Source organism: Dioscorea cayenensis, chromosome 7 (assembly GCF_009730915.1).
Source record: "Dioscorea cayenensis subsp. rotundata cultivar TDr96_F1 chromosome 7, TDr96_F1_v2_PseudoChromosome.rev07_lg8_w22 25.fasta, whole genome shotgun sequence".
NCBI lineage: Eukaryota > Viridiplantae > Streptophyta > Magnoliopsida > Dioscoreales > Dioscoreaceae > Dioscorea > Dioscorea cayenensis.
In genome coordinates, this window is record NC_052477.1 from 24,120,191 (window position 1) to 24,138,816 (window position 18,626).

The window sequence follows — 18,626 nt, forward strand, 5'->3', positions numbered from 1 at the left end:
AGCCTCTGTGTTCTTTATCCTGAGATTTTCAAAATCTTGCCTCAACGTCTGGAGCTTGACAGCCTTCACTTTGGGGTTTCCATGAACCACCTTCTTCAAAGCAATCCATGCCTCGTGTGCAGTGTTCGCTGAAGCAATACGAGCCAAAATAGGCCTTGAGAGAGCTTGCTGGATGAAAAACCATGCCTTAGCATCCTTCTTCTTGTTCTCCCTCACCTTAGCTTCTTCCTCCTTCTCCGAGAAGCCATTTTCAACCAGCTCCCATAGATCTTGCCAACGAAACAGGGTTTTCATCATCAAGCACCAAATGTCATAGTCTTCACCATCGAAGACGGGTACAGCTGGTCCTGCGACCCCTGCTGAGATGCTGCCGTTTGACGCCATCTGCTCCTGCCGGAAAAACCAGCTCTGATACCACTGTTCAGGATCGTTAGTAAAAGTTCAGTCACCAAATGTATACACGGCCTGCTAAAGAAGAAGAGAAAATAATAACATGAATTTTCAAGTGGAAGAGAATGTTCAGAAGATCTCGCTCAAATTCTACTGGGCAGAGATCAATACATTTAATACCTCTCAAAAGTTTTTAATCATCATAGTAGAGTCCCAATACAAACCATCCAATAAGATAACATAGTACAAAAGTTAACACATTAAATGCATTGTCAGTACAAGGATGATCACTGTCTCATGCTTTCATTGGCTGCTTAAAAGGTGAGAATTAATAGCATGTCTCCTTGGCTGTTAGTGGTGATCATTCATCTCCATTGGTCAGTTGACAAGTCAACTTCTTCAAAGCTTTTTCAATTCCAAATTCTTCCCACTCTGACTGGTCAACTTCATCAGACCTTATTTCAAGCACCTTGCAATAGGGTTTTGGTTTGCAAAAGATAATCACTGGGTAGCATAGAACATTCCACTGTACGTGTTGTTGAAGTTAAATTAAATTTACTAGTTTTCTTATCACCATTATATGATTTGTTGCCACTTGGCTATGTTAATACTTGATATAATGTGATTGAAAATGATTGAAGATGGAGATGACTTTGATTGCCCAATATGTCTCTTTCGGTCTGAGTAGGTTGTTATTACATATTGTGCTCATATTTTTTCTGAAGCCTGCATTTTAGAAGTTTTGAAAAGGAATCAATCCTCCTTGTCCAATCTGTCAACGACCATTATCTAAATCAGATATATACTTTCTTCCACCAACAATGCTCTCAAAAGACAATAAGAATGATTTGCAAAAGTTGGCCAATTCTGGACGATATCTTTCCGCAAAAGTAAAGAAACTGTTATAGCATCCAAAGAAGCAAACCCTTTCATAAAATCAGTTATTTTTTCTCTATTTAGAAAGATGCTTATCTTGCTTGAGGAGCCGCTAAAAGCTGCAGGTTTAGGATTAGTGCATTTGGATGGCTCTATGAGGATGAAAAAGAGTTAGGAAAGAATGGTTCTGGTTCATCAACAATACTACTTGCTGTACTTTAAGCTACTTGTGCCAGAATAAACCTCACAGCAGCATCAAGAATATATTTTGTAGATCCTATTAGTACACGTGTCTCTTTTGGTTAATACTTGAAATCTTTCACTTTGATTTATTCTTCATGCCATGCTTTATTTGTAAGTTAGTTATGATAATACTCCTATCATAAAGGAGTCTTGTTAGATGTCTTCTTGTATTTAAGCTTTGCCTTTCCAATCAATAAACTATTCCATTCTCATTACTCATTATGGTATTAGAGCCTTTTACCTCATACGAGTTTCCTACCAGCCTCACGCACCAAACATCCCACATATCCAATGGCCTCCTCTGCTTGGCAAACTCCTATTCTCAATGCTAATAATACAAACACCAACAACCTTATTGTGCAATTCAATCCTTCTTCACAGTTGCCTATTAAATTACAAGGTAGCTCCAATTTTTCTACTTGGAAGACCCAATTGACGTTGCTTCTTGATGGTCATGAACTCACTGGGCATCTCAATGGGTCTACACCTTGCCCGCCAAAAACAACTACTCGCAACAACACATCTGAAATCAATCCGGCGTATCGCCTTTGGGTTCGTCAGGATCGTCTCATTCACCAAGCAATGATGGCCTCTGTTGACAGTACTATTGCATCCACAGTCGCTAGCGCATCTAATGCTGAGAAAGCTTGGGCCCTTCTTCACACCACCTATGCCAATAAAAGTCACACCCGCATCTATAGCTTACGAGATCAACTCAGTCGCATCACTAAGGATGATAAGAGTGTCTTTGAATATCTCCATCAGGTTCGCACCATTGCCGATGAGCTCGCCGCAGCCGACTCACCAGTGGTCAAAGCAGAACTCACAATCAAAATCCTCAACGGACTTGGTCCTGATTTTCGCGAAGTATCAGCGGCAATCCGCAACCGTAGTATTCCAATTGAATATCCTGAGCTTTATGAAAAGCTTCTTGATCATGAACTCTTTCTCCACCATCAAGTAAAACATGCTTCATCACCAATAACGGCTGCAGTCGCAAGTAGGACCAACAACAACAACAATAACATGATGGGCAATCGCAACAACTCTCGGAATACTCGCCGTTTTTACAACAACAACGGTACCTCTCCAACATGGCGTCCTAATCTCAAGTACAATCCCCAACCTCAATGGCGCCAACAAAATTCTAACACCATCAATAATGGTGTTCGATGTCAGTTATGTAATCGGCCCGGTCATGTCGCCTCAATTTGCCGAAGTAAGTCTCATAACCATCTTGAGGCTAAAGCAAACTTTGTTGCTAGCTCTCATGCATCTACAACACCATGGATTCTAGACACCGGTGCTTCACATCATATTACCACCGAGCCACACAATATGCCCGAATACAATGGCTTTGACGAAGTCACACTGGGAGATGGTAACAAAATCCCAATTACTCATAATGGTTCAACTCGGTTATCTGCATCTAACACTACTTTTCAGCTGTCCAATACTCTATGTGCCCCTCAAATTAAACATAATTTAATTTCAGTTTCCACTTTTTGCAAAGATAACCTAATATCTGTGGAATTTTTTCCTTCTGGTTTTGTTGTTAAGGATCTGGCAACGCGGACGCCGCTGGTGCACGGCCGGAGTAGTTACGGGTTGTATGAGTGGCCGATGGTTTCTTCCCTACCTTCTCCACAAGTTCACATCGCCTCTTCCAAAGTCTCCCTTGCAACCTGGCATCGTCGACTTGGACATCCTCATGCTCGAATTTTGAAATTTATTTTAAATAATTTCTCTTCCTTTATCCACACGAGACAAATTTACTTTTTGCAATTCATGCTTATCAAATAAATCTCATCGACAACCATTTTCTCAACTTACTCTGTCAAGTTCCAAACCTCTTCAAACCATTTTTAGTGATCTATGGGGACCGTCTCCTGTGCTTTCTCTTGACAAAAAATTATATTATTGCTTATTTGTTGATCACTACACAAAATATACTTGGATCTACACTTTACATCGTAAAAGTGAGGTCAATGCAATTTTTCAAAAATTCCGTCCTTTAATGGAAAAACATTTCAATTCTAAAATATTATCTTTGTACACTGACGGAGGTGGTGAGTTTCAAAGTCTTAATTCCTATCTAAGTTCCAATGGTATAGAACATCTCATTGCTCCCCCATACACACCACAAAGAATTGCCCTTGCCGAACGTCGTCATCGATACATTATAGAAACAACAAGAACATTGCTCTATGAAGCTTCTCTTCCATCCACTCTTTGGTCATTTGCTTGTCACCATGCAGTATATCTCATCAATCGTCTACCAACTTCCATTTTAAACTATCATTCTCCTTTTGAAATCCTATTCCAGGAAAAACCAGATTACAAATCTTTAAAATTTTTTGGATGTCTTTGTTATCCATGGCTCAAGCCATATTCCCGGAACTAACTTGCACCGCGATCAACTCCTTGTGTTTACTTAGGTTTCTCTCTCACTCATCATTGCCATCAATGCTTTGACCCGCTTAAATCTAAAGTTTATTTGTCTCGTGATGTGTTTTTTTGTTGAAAACGTATTTCCCTTCAAAACCATGTTTTCAAATATTTCAAATAAATTTCAAAATTTAGCATGGGATGACTTGTCCTCTAATGATCCTCATCTGCCTTAATCATCTGATCACTCATCTCCACAACTAACCACTCGAAGTTCAAATGTGCCCTATCCACAAATATCCACCCCAATTTCAAATTCGCCAATTTTAAATTCCCCTTATCCTCACATAACCACCCCAATTTCAAATCCGCCAATTTCAAATTCACAATATCCTCAAATAACCACCACCTCAATTTCAAATTTGCCAATTTCAATTCAAATGTACCTAATCCACAACAACCAATAATAATTTCAGATTTACCCAATCCAATTTCTTTTCCTCCAACTCCCATGATGGCTTCTTTGCCCTCGATTTCAGCACCAAATCCGGTCACTTGTCCACCATGTAACAATTCTCGCTGTTCACCAGCTGCATTGGGTCGCTTCCTCTTTCCTCTACCACATTACCGGCACCTCTAATGCCTTCTCCTCCACCCTCCACAGTGCCACTCCCCTTTCCACCACAATCCAAACCGCTTTTAGTCTACTCTAGGAAACCTCCCACACCACCGCCATCTACTTCTTCTAACCCCACGAACCAAAGTGATCCTGCTCTACCATCTCATCATATGGTTACCCGTTCTCAACATAACATTCACAAACCAAATTTTTTTTTTGATTTCTTAGCTCAAGTTCACTCCGACATCCCTCCCCACACTTTTCAACAAGCTAACAAAAACCCAAAGTGGAGGGAAGCTATGCAAGTAGAGTATGATGCATTACTGAAGAATCAAACATGGGAGCTTGTGCCACATGATCCCTCTCACAACATTGTTGCTTGCCGATGATTGTACAGAATTAAAAAAAGGCTGGATGGTACTGTTGATCGATACAAGGCTCTGCTTGTCACCAAGGGCTTCACTCAACGACCTGGGGTTGACTACCACTCCACATTCAGCCCTGTCATTAAGCCAACAACAATTCGAGTGGTGCTTTCTCTTGCTGTTCAGTACAATTGGCCAATCCGTTAGCTCGATGTCAACAATGCTTTCCTTCAAGGCCGCCTTGATGAAGAAGTGTACATGACTCAACCTCCCGGTTTTACAAATCCCATGTATCCTTCTCATATTTGCCGACTAAGGAAAGCCATTTATGGTCTAAAACAGGCCCCTCGTGCCTGGTATAATGCACTCAAGGCTCATCTCCTTTCCATGGGCTTCTTCAAATCTGAATTTGATAGCTCCTTGTTTGTCAAGCATACTTCTGCCATTACTGTTTATCTTCTAGTTTATGTGGACGACATCATTGTTACTGGCAGCGATCATGTGGTGGTTCAACAGGTTATCTCATCACTTGCTACTCGTTTTTCCCTTAAAGATCTTGGTCCCCTTGATTACTTTCTTAGTATTGAAGTCTTACGACATTCCAATTGTCTTTTCTTGTCTCAAGCTCGTTATATTTCTGATATTCTTCAAGATGCAAATATGCAAAATTGTAATCCAGCTAAGACACCCATGAGCTCCTCTGTGATTTATCATGTTTGTGATGGCTATCCACCTACAGATGCTACCAAGTATAGACAGGTTGTTGGTAAACTTCAATATCTTAGTTTTACCAGACCAGACATATCATACTCGGTAAATAAGCTCTCACAATTTATGCATGCTCCCTCTGCGCTACACTGGCAAGTTGTTAAAATTAAGAGTCCTTCGGTATCTCCAAGGCACCATACATCATGGCCTCTGTTTAAGGAAAAATGACGCCTTAGACTTGGTAATGTTCTCTGACGCTGACTGGGCTGGTGATATCAATGATCGCACCTCAACTACGGGTTATGTACAATTTCTTGGTCACAATCCAATCAGCTGGTCCTCCAAAAAGCAAACTACTATTGCACGGTCTTCCACTGAAGTTGAGTATCGTGCAGTTGCTAGTGCTCTAGCTGAAACAACTTGGGTTAAGAATCTTCTCTTTGAGCTTGGCATTCCCCTTTTTAAGTCCCCTATCATCTATTGTGACAACATTGGGGGTCACATACCTTCGCGACCAAGTCCATCGCAAGCTTCTTACTGTTGCTCACATCCATGCTGCTGATCAACTTGCAGACTCACTCACTAAAGCTTTGTCCAAAAGTGCTTTTGATCGCCATCTTCACAAGTTAGTCGTTCCACTACGCCTCACTTGAGGGGGGCGTATTAGTACATGTGTCTCTTTTGGTTAATACTTGAAATCTTTCACTTTAATTTATTCTTCATGCCATGCTTTATTTGTAAGTTAGTTATGATAATACTCCTATCATAAAGAAGTCTTGTTAGATGTCTTCTTGTATTTAAGCTTTGCCTTTCCAATCAATAAACTATTCCATTCTCATTACTCTTTAGATCCATGGTGGAATTCTGCTATTGAGGAGTAAGCAATTGATAGGGTTCATCAACTTGGGCAGAAAGAGAGTTTAGAGTCACTAGACTTATTGTGAAAAATAGTATTGAAGAGACAGTACTACTTCATCTCCAAGAGCAAAAGGGTAACCTGTTTATTTGATGTAGCATTACTCAAAGAAAATATTGACTGGTGGCCTACTTGGAAGGAAGAACCCTAAGTCGCATGCAAACATGTGCTTGCAAGACATACGCATCATTATGGTTTTGTGAGTTTTTGTTCTCAATTGCACATTGACATTATTTTTTTATATAAAAACACATTGACATTCTTGATGACGTTTTTTTTTCAAAACATAAATAAATAAATGAATATAGATCCTTTGCCAACATGCAAAACCGACATGGTTTGATAAAAGTGCAGTAACTTGTGACCAATTTATATTTAAAAAAATTGATTTTTAAGCTTGGAAGGCAAACTTTTTTAGTCTTAATTTTTTTTTTAAAAAAAATTATATTTTTAAGATTTTATTCTATTTAAAAGGTGTATACCGGTAATATTGACCAAATCTCATTCTAAACAACCTAAATAGGTTAAAATTAACTAATTCACATTCCCGAGATAATCCCATTTAATTTTTAACTGAATCTCATTATCCATGCAATGAAGGCAGAGAATAGTTTTGCCCACTCTGTCATTTCTTTTTCTCTCTCTTGTCTCTTGTCTCTTGTCTCTCTCTCTCTCTCTCTCTCTCTCTCTCTCTCTCCCTCCTCACCCTCAATCCTGTTTTCCTGAGACTAGTTAAGCTCCGCTATATCTCCCCCAATTCTACTGTTTAGCTCTTCTCTCTCAAGCTGAGCGTCCCCAAAGCCTAGGTAGAGACGATGAGGCCATTGGGAGCTCACATCTTGGGAATCTTTGCTTCAGGACATCTGTATTATCTATTGGAGTTTGTGGATTTGGGAAATTTGATCCGATCATTGATATTTAGGTCGGATTGGAGTTTATGACATTCTTTCTAAGGTTTTTTATTTTTTATTTTATTTTTATTTTTGGATGATCGGAGTGGTGGGTAGTGGGGTTAATGGTGGCTTTGGGTTTTAGGTAGGTGGGTCTTGGGCTTTTGTTAGATTTGTTTTGTCTTCCAGTTGTTTCGCATATGGTTGTGATTTTTACTGGCATTTAACTTCTTTGTTGTGTGATGTTAGGTGTTGGATATGGTGGATTGAAGAAGAGAGTAATGGACAGGGTAAGCAAGATGGTGTTGCTTTGATTTTTGTGCGTTTTAGTTGGATGCTTTGAAGACAATCAAGTTTTAGCAGGAGGATGAGCGTGTGCCCCAGCACTGTTCATTCTAAAGATCTCTCTTTTGAAGGAAATGCAGCATGCCAACATTGTCAGGTCTTATTCTATAAATACTCTAGACTTCTGTTTGCTATACTTATGGTTTGACAGCAATTTTATTTCATGACATTTGCATTCTTGTAAGGCTGATGTTGACACTAAGATTAAGCAAGTAATGAAAATAAGTGGAATTAATCACATTTCAACTTTGTGTGAAGGTATGCTTCTTGTTTGATAAAAATATGCTCTTTGGGTTACTTTGGTAGAAACCTGGATGGTAATTATAATTTCACTGTGATGATTTGATTGAGCTTCAACATCACTTAAAAACTGTGAATTAACATTGGGCATTGGTGTTGCAAGCCATGTTACAAAAGTGGGCTTTCTAGTATAATTGTATCCTTATGCACACAACTAGGTGACATGCTCAGTGATTTTATATTGTTTCTCATAGTCCATTCATATTTTGTTTGACTTGGAGAAAATTAGCATAAGCAGAAAGAAGGGATTCATATGCTTGATAAATGTTTTTCAAGGTTTGGGGACCAATGTCAATTTGCGATCGTTAAACCAATATTCATGGTTGTTGACAGACCTACCTACTTATGTGTGATTGCTAACAAGTTTAAGGATGTAAAAATGCAGAACATCTGTTGGAAATAATTTAAGATCAGAATGACACCAGGATCATGCTAATTGCTAAACCTGCTAATTTTGTGATTTTTTTTTTTTCAAATAGTGATATTTGATTTCCATTTCCTTTGTGAAATAATTTCTTGTTATGGTTGGTGGCACATTGATCTACGCGAAAGAGTTTCTTGTGTTGAATTCAACAAAGAATTGTTTTTTCATGATGTTTAATCTTTACTATTGTACCTTCTGCAATCATGTAAATGTTCAGATTTTGGAGAAAATGAAGCACTTGTTTTGTTTATTGAATGAAAGTTAGACCAAAAGCTATGCCACCAAGTTAAATCTCATAAAGTGCTGAATATCCAGTACTGAAAGTGCAATACGAAGCCTTATTTTCAGTTACTCATGCATGAACTCGCATTATGTCCATTCATTCTAATGTCCAGGACCATACTCAGTTGAAATTTTTCTCTGAACCTGATGGCTCTATAATGGGAAATGGCTGTTATTAATCATCCACATTAGTTCCTGGGTATGCCTAATAATATGCCATCTAAGTGAGTTCAATTTTGGAGTGGATCAGAAGCATTCTATGTCAATTCACCTTCCAAAGATAAGCTTCCATAGGTATGACTTCATTCATTCATTACTGCTTCAAATATTTATAGTCCCGGCAGCAAATAGTTTCTTTTTTACTTTCATGTTGCAGAATGCTCCTACTGGATCTACATCAGCTGTTTTGATTTCTTCTGGTTCATTGTCTCTTGGCGCTAAGAATGATAACCAAAATAAATGCTTAACATTTAACATATCCAATTTCTTTTATTATTCCACCTGCAAAGGTCATTTCCTTTTTTCTAAATCTTGTTTCTTTCTTGTATGAACTCTTTTATTTATTGTGAATCTTCATCATTATGACTTCTTAACAGTTACACTGTCTAATGCTTGGTGTATATATGGGTTATACCTTTGAAAGCTCATACTTAGGATTTATCATGGTTTTTTTTGTTTTGTCTGCAAACTGAAGAGGATAAAGGGAAGATCAGTTCTATTGTCAATAAAAGTATTTCTGAGTGTTTGGAAGAAGAGGTAACCTAATCAGAAATAGACGAATAATGGTGCACCACTATTTTTCTATGAACCAATATCAAGAATGCTCCTGTGCTTTGTTTAGCATTCTTCACAATTTTATTCTAGTCTTTGTGGTTTAGGATATCTGTGTTATGTTGGAAATATTTTTTGTTACAGAAGTCATTTTTTTATCAAACCAGATAAGAGAGACAAAAATAAAGATTTGTTCTAACTTGAAACAAGGAGCTGAAGAAAACCAAGACAGCATGGAAAGAATTTCTGGGTGTTTTAAGTTGATATTCCTTTGCTCAATCAGGTACTATGTTTTTATTGATTATTATTCTAGATTTTGAAGGAGATCATCTAGAGAAAATTCATGTGATGTATTTCACAGACATAATGATGCTTGGGGGTTCAATTTGGAACTAAAGAATGGAATTTTTTTTGGCATTTGTTTCTGGTGTGAACTCAGATGGTACTCTTTGGCCATGCACATTAAATTCATTTTTTTATGGTAGCATCTCATCTTTTTATCACTTGCATTTCATTAAATCCTGATATGTGTCTGCAGGATGGATGTTCTAAGGTTGCTAAAATTTTGGATGTCTTGGTTTCTGGATGTGCTGCAGATGACAAGATTAATCTTAACCAAAAGAGGTCAGCTTATGTTAAGCATTCTCATTTCCTGCACTCCATAAGCACTTGGTCCTATCTCTACATATCTAAGATTGAGATTGTCCAGTACATGAACTTGGTTCTTATTATTGGAATGACTAATAATCCTGCATCAGTTATGTTAGTCATTTTGTCTGCAATATTGCTAGTTAAAGTAGACTGCACATAACAATGATATATACTGATAAATGATAAAAAGTAGACCTTTCAATATTGATATATTTTCTACTTAGGCTAGTGTTCTTTTTTACATATACACACACACACACACACTTCATACGTCTTCTATTCGATGAGAAATTTAGAAAGCAGGCTTTGCATGAATTACATATCTAGAAGTTTGAATTGGTCAGGTTTTACTTAAATTTGTAGTAATTTATTGATTTTTATTGTTAAAATACCTTTACTGATAAGACACCTTGACATGCTTGGTGTACTAAACTATTCTACTCTTGCATTTCTGACTTTGAGATTGCTTCATAAAGCCTATGTGTTTTAGACCGCATTAATGCATGTATCTGTTATGGCTATTCCTTTAATATCAACTTGGCAAATTCTCTTGTTTCGCTTCGGTTTTGATTTTCTTTTTTCTTTATAATTTTCATGGTTATAAGACAATATTATATATAGACATAATTTAAAATAAAATAGTTTAATTAATGAAATTATAATATCATGGAGAGAATTTTTAAAAGAAAATAAATAAAGCAAATGCAAATGAAGTAATACCCAGCAGAAGAACTATTCAAAAAAATAAAAATAAAAAATAGAATAGAAATGAAAAGGTAAATAAAATTTAATTACTCAATAATAGATATCACACCCTCTTCTATAGCTAATTAAAAAAATTAAATCAATGATCATTTTTTATAAATACATCTAGTTTCTGAAATTTTATTTTCTTGCATTATTTAATATTTTATATGTTGATATCTTTAATTTTTTCTATTTTACTTAGATATAATCCAAGATAAATGGCGGGTTTCAATTGTGTCTTGCAAATTGACAAAAAAAAAAAAAAATGATTTGATAACTCCCATAGACATACATTTATCACAAAACAAATATTTTTCAATCACTATAATTGGTTTGAAAGATTTTATAGAGTATTTAATGCAAAATTAATGAAAGCAATTAAACTTTTATATTACTAATTTCATAATTAATGCAAATAAATATTTAACTAAGTGCAATAATATATATATATTTTTTTAAAAATCATAATTATTCTTTGAAATGCTCTCAAGCCAACTTATACATCTACTTTAAATATATGTATAGATTATTAAGGGGTGCATGCCGTTTTACTTGTATCATGGTTTCAAGATCATATTTATTTTAATCGTGACAATTATAATATAATAGTTAAATATTTTCTGATATGCATGATTGTTGCTAAGAAGAATAAAGACATTAATAGCGTGGGCAATCTAGCATGAACAAGGATCTCTCAATTAATCAATAGGGACTGTTTTCCACTTTAAGATTTATAGAACAAAATAAAACGTTGAGATTTTATAATTCGATTGTGTGTCTTGTTAAAATCTGTGCTAAAAATTCGATGTACAATTCTATGGAAACCTTGATTCGCAAGTGTTAAATGCACAGTAAACATGATTCAAGAGAGAAGCAGTTTAGGTTAAACGTTGAGACTTCTTTCCTCTGAATGATTGATGATGTTTTATCGGAAGTTTATCCACGTTGTGATATTTTAATTGACAATTTTTAGTATTACATAATCATACAAAATAAATAAATAAATAAATAAATAAATAAATAAATAAATAAATAGGCAGATTCTTGATGAAAAAATAAATAATCATAAAAGTTTTGACTTATTAACATTTTTTAATGAAACATGTATGGTTCTTGAAGATTTTTTTTTTTTAGTAAATAAAATTTATGATATATGTCAAATTTAATTTTAAATTTTTATTTTATGAAAGGGTAATTTTTATTTTAATATTTTATAATTAAAATAAATCTACAAATGAATTAATGATATGCTAAACCTACTTGTTTCAAATGGTTAACGGCATTAGCATGGTTCCTTGTGTGGCTTAGAGAGAGGTGGGGGTTTGAGTCATCGTTAGAGGAATTAAAGGAATTAATTTATAGGTGATATTGGATTTGAAAAAGTAGATGTAAGCGCTTACTTACATAAATAGCGAGAAACGACAGTAGATGTGGTAGCGATCAGTGATATTGGATCTCAAACTCACATACATCAATGATGTGAGAGCAAGTTAAAAAAAAAACCATTCATATAAAATTTTATTTTATCATATAAAGCTTAGTATTAATCTTTATGACAAAATTTTACATCATTAAAAATGACTGCTTAATAAAAAAAACTATAAAATAACAAGAAATGATATACATGCACATTATTAACATTTTTTTATTGCATTAAAAAATCTTTTTTTGTACATTCTAAATATTTTTTTAAAAAGATTTAGAGTAACCACTTAAACATTAAAAATTTCCTAACAGATACCTATTTATATGATGAAATGTGGCATTATTTTGAACATACTGGAATATGTTTGTCAAAGCTCCAGCACCTTCAGCCTTTTCACCATGGATAAAGTATTCTCCTACCGCTGTGAGTTCTCAAGCTCACATAGCACCTCATCTGAATCTTGGGAATATTGCCTCCAAGATTTATTTTTTTTTTTTATTTTTTTTTAAATGTGGATAAACTACTAATATTAGATAAAGCAAAAAGTACAACTACCACTAACTGTGGTAAGAACAGAGCAGCCAAGAGACATGCCTCCAAGATTTTGATATTGTCTTGATCATATAATTACAAGCAATGATGGATTAAATTACAATTTACAAATAGTGTCAAGAAGAGGTGAATTTAAAATTATGCAGCAGAACCAGTTATTTAATTAGCTTAAGATCTTAAATTTTGATAATTATGATTAATGCGTTTAATTGATGGCAGCCTAAAATGGTGTCATATAAGGTGTTTTATTATCACATAGAAAATGGGAGGGTCACAGAGAAGACCAATTTGTACATTTGTTCCTTGTTATCTTTTAATTTTAAATATCTTAAAGTCCTCTTGATTTTTAAAAATAAACTCATCCAATCCAATCCAATCCAATTTGTGATCTAATGAGAGAAAATTAAATTACTTAGCCCCCTCTTAATTAGGAGTAACAAAGCAATTTCTCTATTTCTCAGGGGTGTAGACTTTAAAACTATTACTTTGTTTCATTCAAATAAAAAAAAAATTTGGTGCTGAACTGAAATTCGTGAGGACTTCAATATGCTACTATTTAATTATTCGGATGTAATCGCAAATTTCACCAGGTTATATTATACATCAGATAGTTGGTCTCATCATCAAAAATCTCAAATTAAGAATGAGACTTTTGATTTGGTAAGATTAATTTCATGTAAATTCTCAACTTATTTTTTATTTGTAGTCAAAGGTTTTATGTTTGTAATGGTGGGGTAATTTTATGTTAATGAAAAATCCAATTACAAGAATAATAATAATATGATTTGAACTTAGAATTAATTTTTGAAATGGCGGGAAAGTAAAATACTCAAGTTTCTAGGATATATGTGGAGCTTTTTTTGGCGGGAAAGTAAAATACCCCAATTCATAATCAGTCCTCCAATTTCTATTCATTTCATCTCTTTCTTACTATTTTTAAGGCATTCTTTTCGGATAAGTCATCCATCCGCTCTTGTCAATTAAATACTAGCTTTGGCGAAGGAGTAGAGTAGTGGCACTTTAGTCAAATATTAGAAATGAATTTTATTTTTACCCATGAGAAGACAAATATCACAAATAGGCATTTTATCAAATTTTATTAAATTAAAAAATATTTCAAAAAATATAAAAATATTTTATTTTCAGATTATTTTTAAAAATACTTTTATTTATTTTAAAATGATATTTTAAAATTAAAATCTGAATGTAAAATAAAAGATAAAACAAAGAATCTTTAAAATCGGTTTACTTATAGATGGCTTTTGTTTTTTTATCACGGAGAAAATAATGATATTTTAACAAATTAGATTTTTAAGTTTTTATTTAATCAAAAGACAATTTTCTTGTTTATTATTCTACAATAAAAGTAAAATATCATTAATATGAAATTCTATTTTATATATTTAACAATTACACTATGGTTTATGATAAAATTTTTAATCTATGATATAATTAGAATGATTTTATAATTATAAAGAGATTATGAAAATAATATTAAACTATATTCATTTTTGCATTATTTACATTTTATAGCATTAGAAAAATTATAAGTAGATTTTAAACCACCTTCAAATAAAACATCCGTACATATTAATGATTTTTTAATGTAAAAATTTCAATTAATAAATTGTAAATTTAAAATTTTACTCCATGGGAATTAAAATTGTAAATTGGGCTAAAATTTTATCGTAAGTTTAAATTTGGATTAAAATTAAATAATTAATTAAAATTATAAGGGCTTGGAAAACAAAAATTATTTTAGTTGCTTTAGTATTCATATTTGTATTAGGACTTCAATGTTTATCATGAAGTTTATATAAATATGACTCCTTTTTAACCTTACAAAAACAATTCTCTCCTCTTGAGATTAATTCCTCAATTTTCTCTTGTAATATTAATTCCTCGATCTCTCTAGTTTCTATTTTTGGGAAAAGAGAGGACTAAATTCCAACTTGCGATTTAGAGGCGTGAGGCTTTTATTCGACACTAGAAACCTATAATATCAAAGGTATGTTTTAAATCTATATTTAATTAAAATAGGTTAAATAAGGGTATTCATCGTCTTGTTATTATTGTGAAAATTTCTTTCTCTATATTTGCATTTGATTATATATCACACAAGACAAATTCCCTCTTTGCATGGGGGGTTTTTATAAGTTTGAGAATTTTGAAGTAATATTTTATATATACATCCGATAAAAACTCTACCACTACGATTAAATAACTCCATACAATAAAAATTGTTGACATATCTTGATTTTGAAAGATCCGATGAACATTTATTATGCAAACAAATTTATTATGCAAACAAATATGTGCTATTAAAATTTTTAATTATTGATATCATAATTAATATAAACAAAAGTTGATTAACAATTATTTTTTTTCTTCAAATTTAATGAATATTATATATATAATTAAAACATAGTTTATACTTATAAAATAAATGTTTAAAACATTTTTATTAACCTAGCATATTTACTGAATAACTCGACAAATGAATCATTTAATACATGACTCCACAAAAAAAATTAAAAATAATAAAAAATTAAGAATCTTCACAAAGTTTACAATATCAATTACTATATGCATAGATTTTCCGATGTTAGACATGCAAAGGTAGCGCATTTCACAAATTTTCAGTTTTGAAATTATTGTAAATGAATTCCGTTCGATGAAGGGGGCTACATTATTACTCATTGACTTTAATAATAATAATAATATTATTATTATTATTATTATTATATTAAAACAACTGTCATATATTTGCCATGCTGTACTTAAAAACCACGTAAGTGGCATTGTTTTTGTAATTACTAATTTTTTTTATAAATTTAATAACTTTTCCGTTTTTATATATAATTTTTATTAACATATCCTTGTAAAATTGACATGATCATTAATCATGACCAGTAACCACTTATGCGCATGCCTAGTTTATGGTACGCAAGCAAAGTGCCATTATATTACTTAAATTATATTAAACATGCACAACCATTAAAAATCTCAGGATTATTTCCACCCTTGTTTATGTTAGTGAATTTTTTGGATAAATTTTTTAGTAAGTCATTAAACTTTGGCTCATTTTCACTTTGATCACCGAACTTCAATTTGTATCAATTTGGTCATTCAATTTTAATTTCATTTCACTTGGTAGTAAATCAAGATATTTCAACCTACAAATGAATGATGTGGCTTTTTTTCGATGACGTGGACATCTCTAATAGACTTAATAATGTGTCAATGGGAGGACTGATTTAGATTTTTAGACAGGCATGTAATCAAGTGGGGATTGAAATCCTTGATTTATTACCGGTTCAAATCAAATTAAAGTTGAGTAATCAAAGTGAAAATAAGCCAAAGTTTAGTGACTTACTAAAAAATTTACCCGAATTTTTCTCATAAAGCTTCTTAATATCAAATCGAGGGCAAGATATCACAGTAATGTTATTAGCATTATGATATGCTCTTACATATTTTTCTTAACTCTTCTATTCTCTGTCCTTGATAGGAAGGATATAACATTGGGAAAAATGAAAGATACATCATGCCGTGATGGCCAAAGATTGGCTACAATGCCACCAAAAGTTGTTAAAACATGTTTTGTGGAGCTCTCTGCCGAAGAACGTAAATGCTATGACGAAATGGAGAGACAATCACAAATCATCATTAAATCGTTTGTTGTTGAAGGCACCTTGCGCCACAACTATCAGATTGCTCTTTCTTTCATATCACAACTGCGGCAGATTTGTAATCATCCAGCATTATGCTCAAAAAGCTCATCTCGTCTCCTGGCCAGTAATATTGAAGGTAATTAATATTGATAATTGTTTTCAAACTTTATTTATGACCCTACATTGCTTGTATTGTATTTGATATATTTGTTAACTACCATTATATATATATATATAGATGTTGAATTGATCCATGCATGTTACAGCATTTTAAATCATAATACATTATTGAATGAGTCCCACTAGTCTATTTTAATGAGAAAAATTGAATTTTATACAGAATATGTCTCAAAGAAGATGGAATTAATAAGGAAATATCGTTCGGTGATTAAAGATGAAGATGACTTTGATTGCCCAATATGTCTGTGTCAGCCTGAGAAAATTGTTCGGACACACTGTAATCATGTTTTCTGCGAAAGCTGCATTTTAAAAATTGTGAAAGAAGAGCGTTTTCTCTTTCCAATCTATACTCCCTGTCCAATCTGTCGGCGTCCATTATCTAGATCACGGGTTTACGATGTTCCACAACCAACAGTGAAAGAGGATGATTTGAAAAAACTGATCAATTCCAATGTTGAGGATGATTTGCAAACGTTGATCAATTCCAAACCAAATCTTTCCGCAAAAATCAAGAAACTGTTGCAGCTCTTTATGGCATCCAAGGAAGCAAACCCTTCAATAAAATCAGTTGTATTTTCTCAATTTAGAAAGATGCTGATCTTGCTTGAGAAGCCACTAAAAGCTGCAGGTTTTAGAGTATTGCATTTGGATGCCTCCATGAGCATAAAGAAGAAGACTGAAGTAATTCAAGAGTTTGGAAAGAATGGTTCTAATTCATCAACAATACTACTTGCTACACTTAAAGCTGCTTGTGCTGGAATAAATCTCACAGCAGCGTCAAGAGTATATTTAATAGATCCCTGGTTGACCCCTTCTATTGAGGAGCAAGCAATTAGCCGGGTTCATCGGCTTGGGCAGAATGAGGAAGTGAGGGTCATTAGACTTATCGTGAAAAATAGTATTGAAGACATGGTACTTCAACTCCAAGAGCAAAAGAAAATATTAGCCGGAGGCGCCACCCTAGTAGGAAGGAAGAATTCTAAGTCACAGGCAAACATGCGCTTGAATGAGATCTGCACCATGATGAGTCTGTGAGCTCCTCTCTCTTGTGTTCTCTATTTTTGTTTTCCTAACTTGCACACTAAAATTTTCTGTATAACAAGTACACTAGCTTATGGCCAATATTTGTTTTCTCATTTTTTTATACATAAGTAAATAAATGAATCGTGTTTGTATAGAGACCTCGACCAAACATGCATACTGACATTCCTAGATACAAAAGGCACTACCTTGTGGCCAATATTTGGTATTTTTTTTATACATAAATAAATAAATAAATGAATTATCTTTGTATAGATCTTGCCCCGATTGTATGTATATTCACAAACTGTGATGGATCATGGATTGAATATTATTACAAATAATGTTGAGAAGAGATGAGTTTATAATTACTCATCAGAATCAGTTATTTAATTGAGATTAAGATGTCAAGTGTGGTTAATATTATAGGTATTTTAGTAGTAATTTATGGTTCTTAAATGCTCATCAAGGAAACAGGAAGATTCAAAATAAAGCCAACAGCATAAATATTCTTACCTGTAAGTCAGCCATGTTGTGATCCTTTAGACACCCAACATGATACTCCTCACACTGAATCAGTTATTAAAGTAAGAAATCACAAGAAAGCAGAACACATATAATAAATTTTGCATGTGTCACTTTAAGTAAAATTAAAATAACAGAAAGCATACTTGGTCACATAGCATCACAGTTTGTGGCTAAATCTTGATTTGCTATAATCCTGACATCTGAAAGATCATAAGGGGTATGGCATCTATTGTAGGTGAGGCAAATAATAACAATAACCATAACAATAATAAAAGCCACAGGGATTAACAATCAGAGAATTACAAGTGGAAGAGTAACATTACAGTTTAGG

The 18,626-nt window shown here is 33.5% G+C and overlaps 1 protein-coding gene across 9 annotated transcripts; it reads left to right on the forward strand.

Moving 5' to 3' along the window:
- Positions 1 to 7,161: 7,161 nt before the first annotated feature.
- Positions 7,162 to 17,797, forward strand: LOC120264981 (putative SWI/SNF-related matrix-associated actin-dependent regulator of chromatin subfamily A member 3-like 1). Of its 9 annotated transcripts, none has more exons than XM_039272913.1 (9): positions 7,162 to 7,459; positions 7,645 to 7,685; positions 7,759 to 7,837; positions 8,860 to 9,040; positions 9,123 to 9,800; positions 9,879 to 9,959; positions 10,056 to 10,141; positions 16,405 to 16,703; positions 16,908 to 17,797. In XM_039272913.1, exons 6-9 carry the CDS (start codon positions 9,957 to 9,959, stop codon positions 17,780 to 17,782), a joined length of 1,263 nt encoding a protein of 420 aa, XP_039128847.1. In that variant the 5' UTR covers positions 7,162 to 7,459; positions 7,645 to 7,685; positions 7,759 to 7,837; positions 8,860 to 9,040; positions 9,123 to 9,800; positions 9,879 to 9,956; the 3' UTR covers positions 17,783 to 17,797. The 9 variants fall into 9 exon arrangements, with proteins under 9 accessions (XP_039128847.1, XP_039128846.1, XP_039128842.1 ...); XM_039272912.1 differs by having other exon boundaries at positions 7,162 to 7,427; XM_039272914.1 differs by lacking the exon at positions 7,162 to 7,459 and adding an exon at positions 7,467 to 7,540.
- The last annotated feature ends 829 nt before the right edge of the window (positions 17,798 to 18,626 follow it).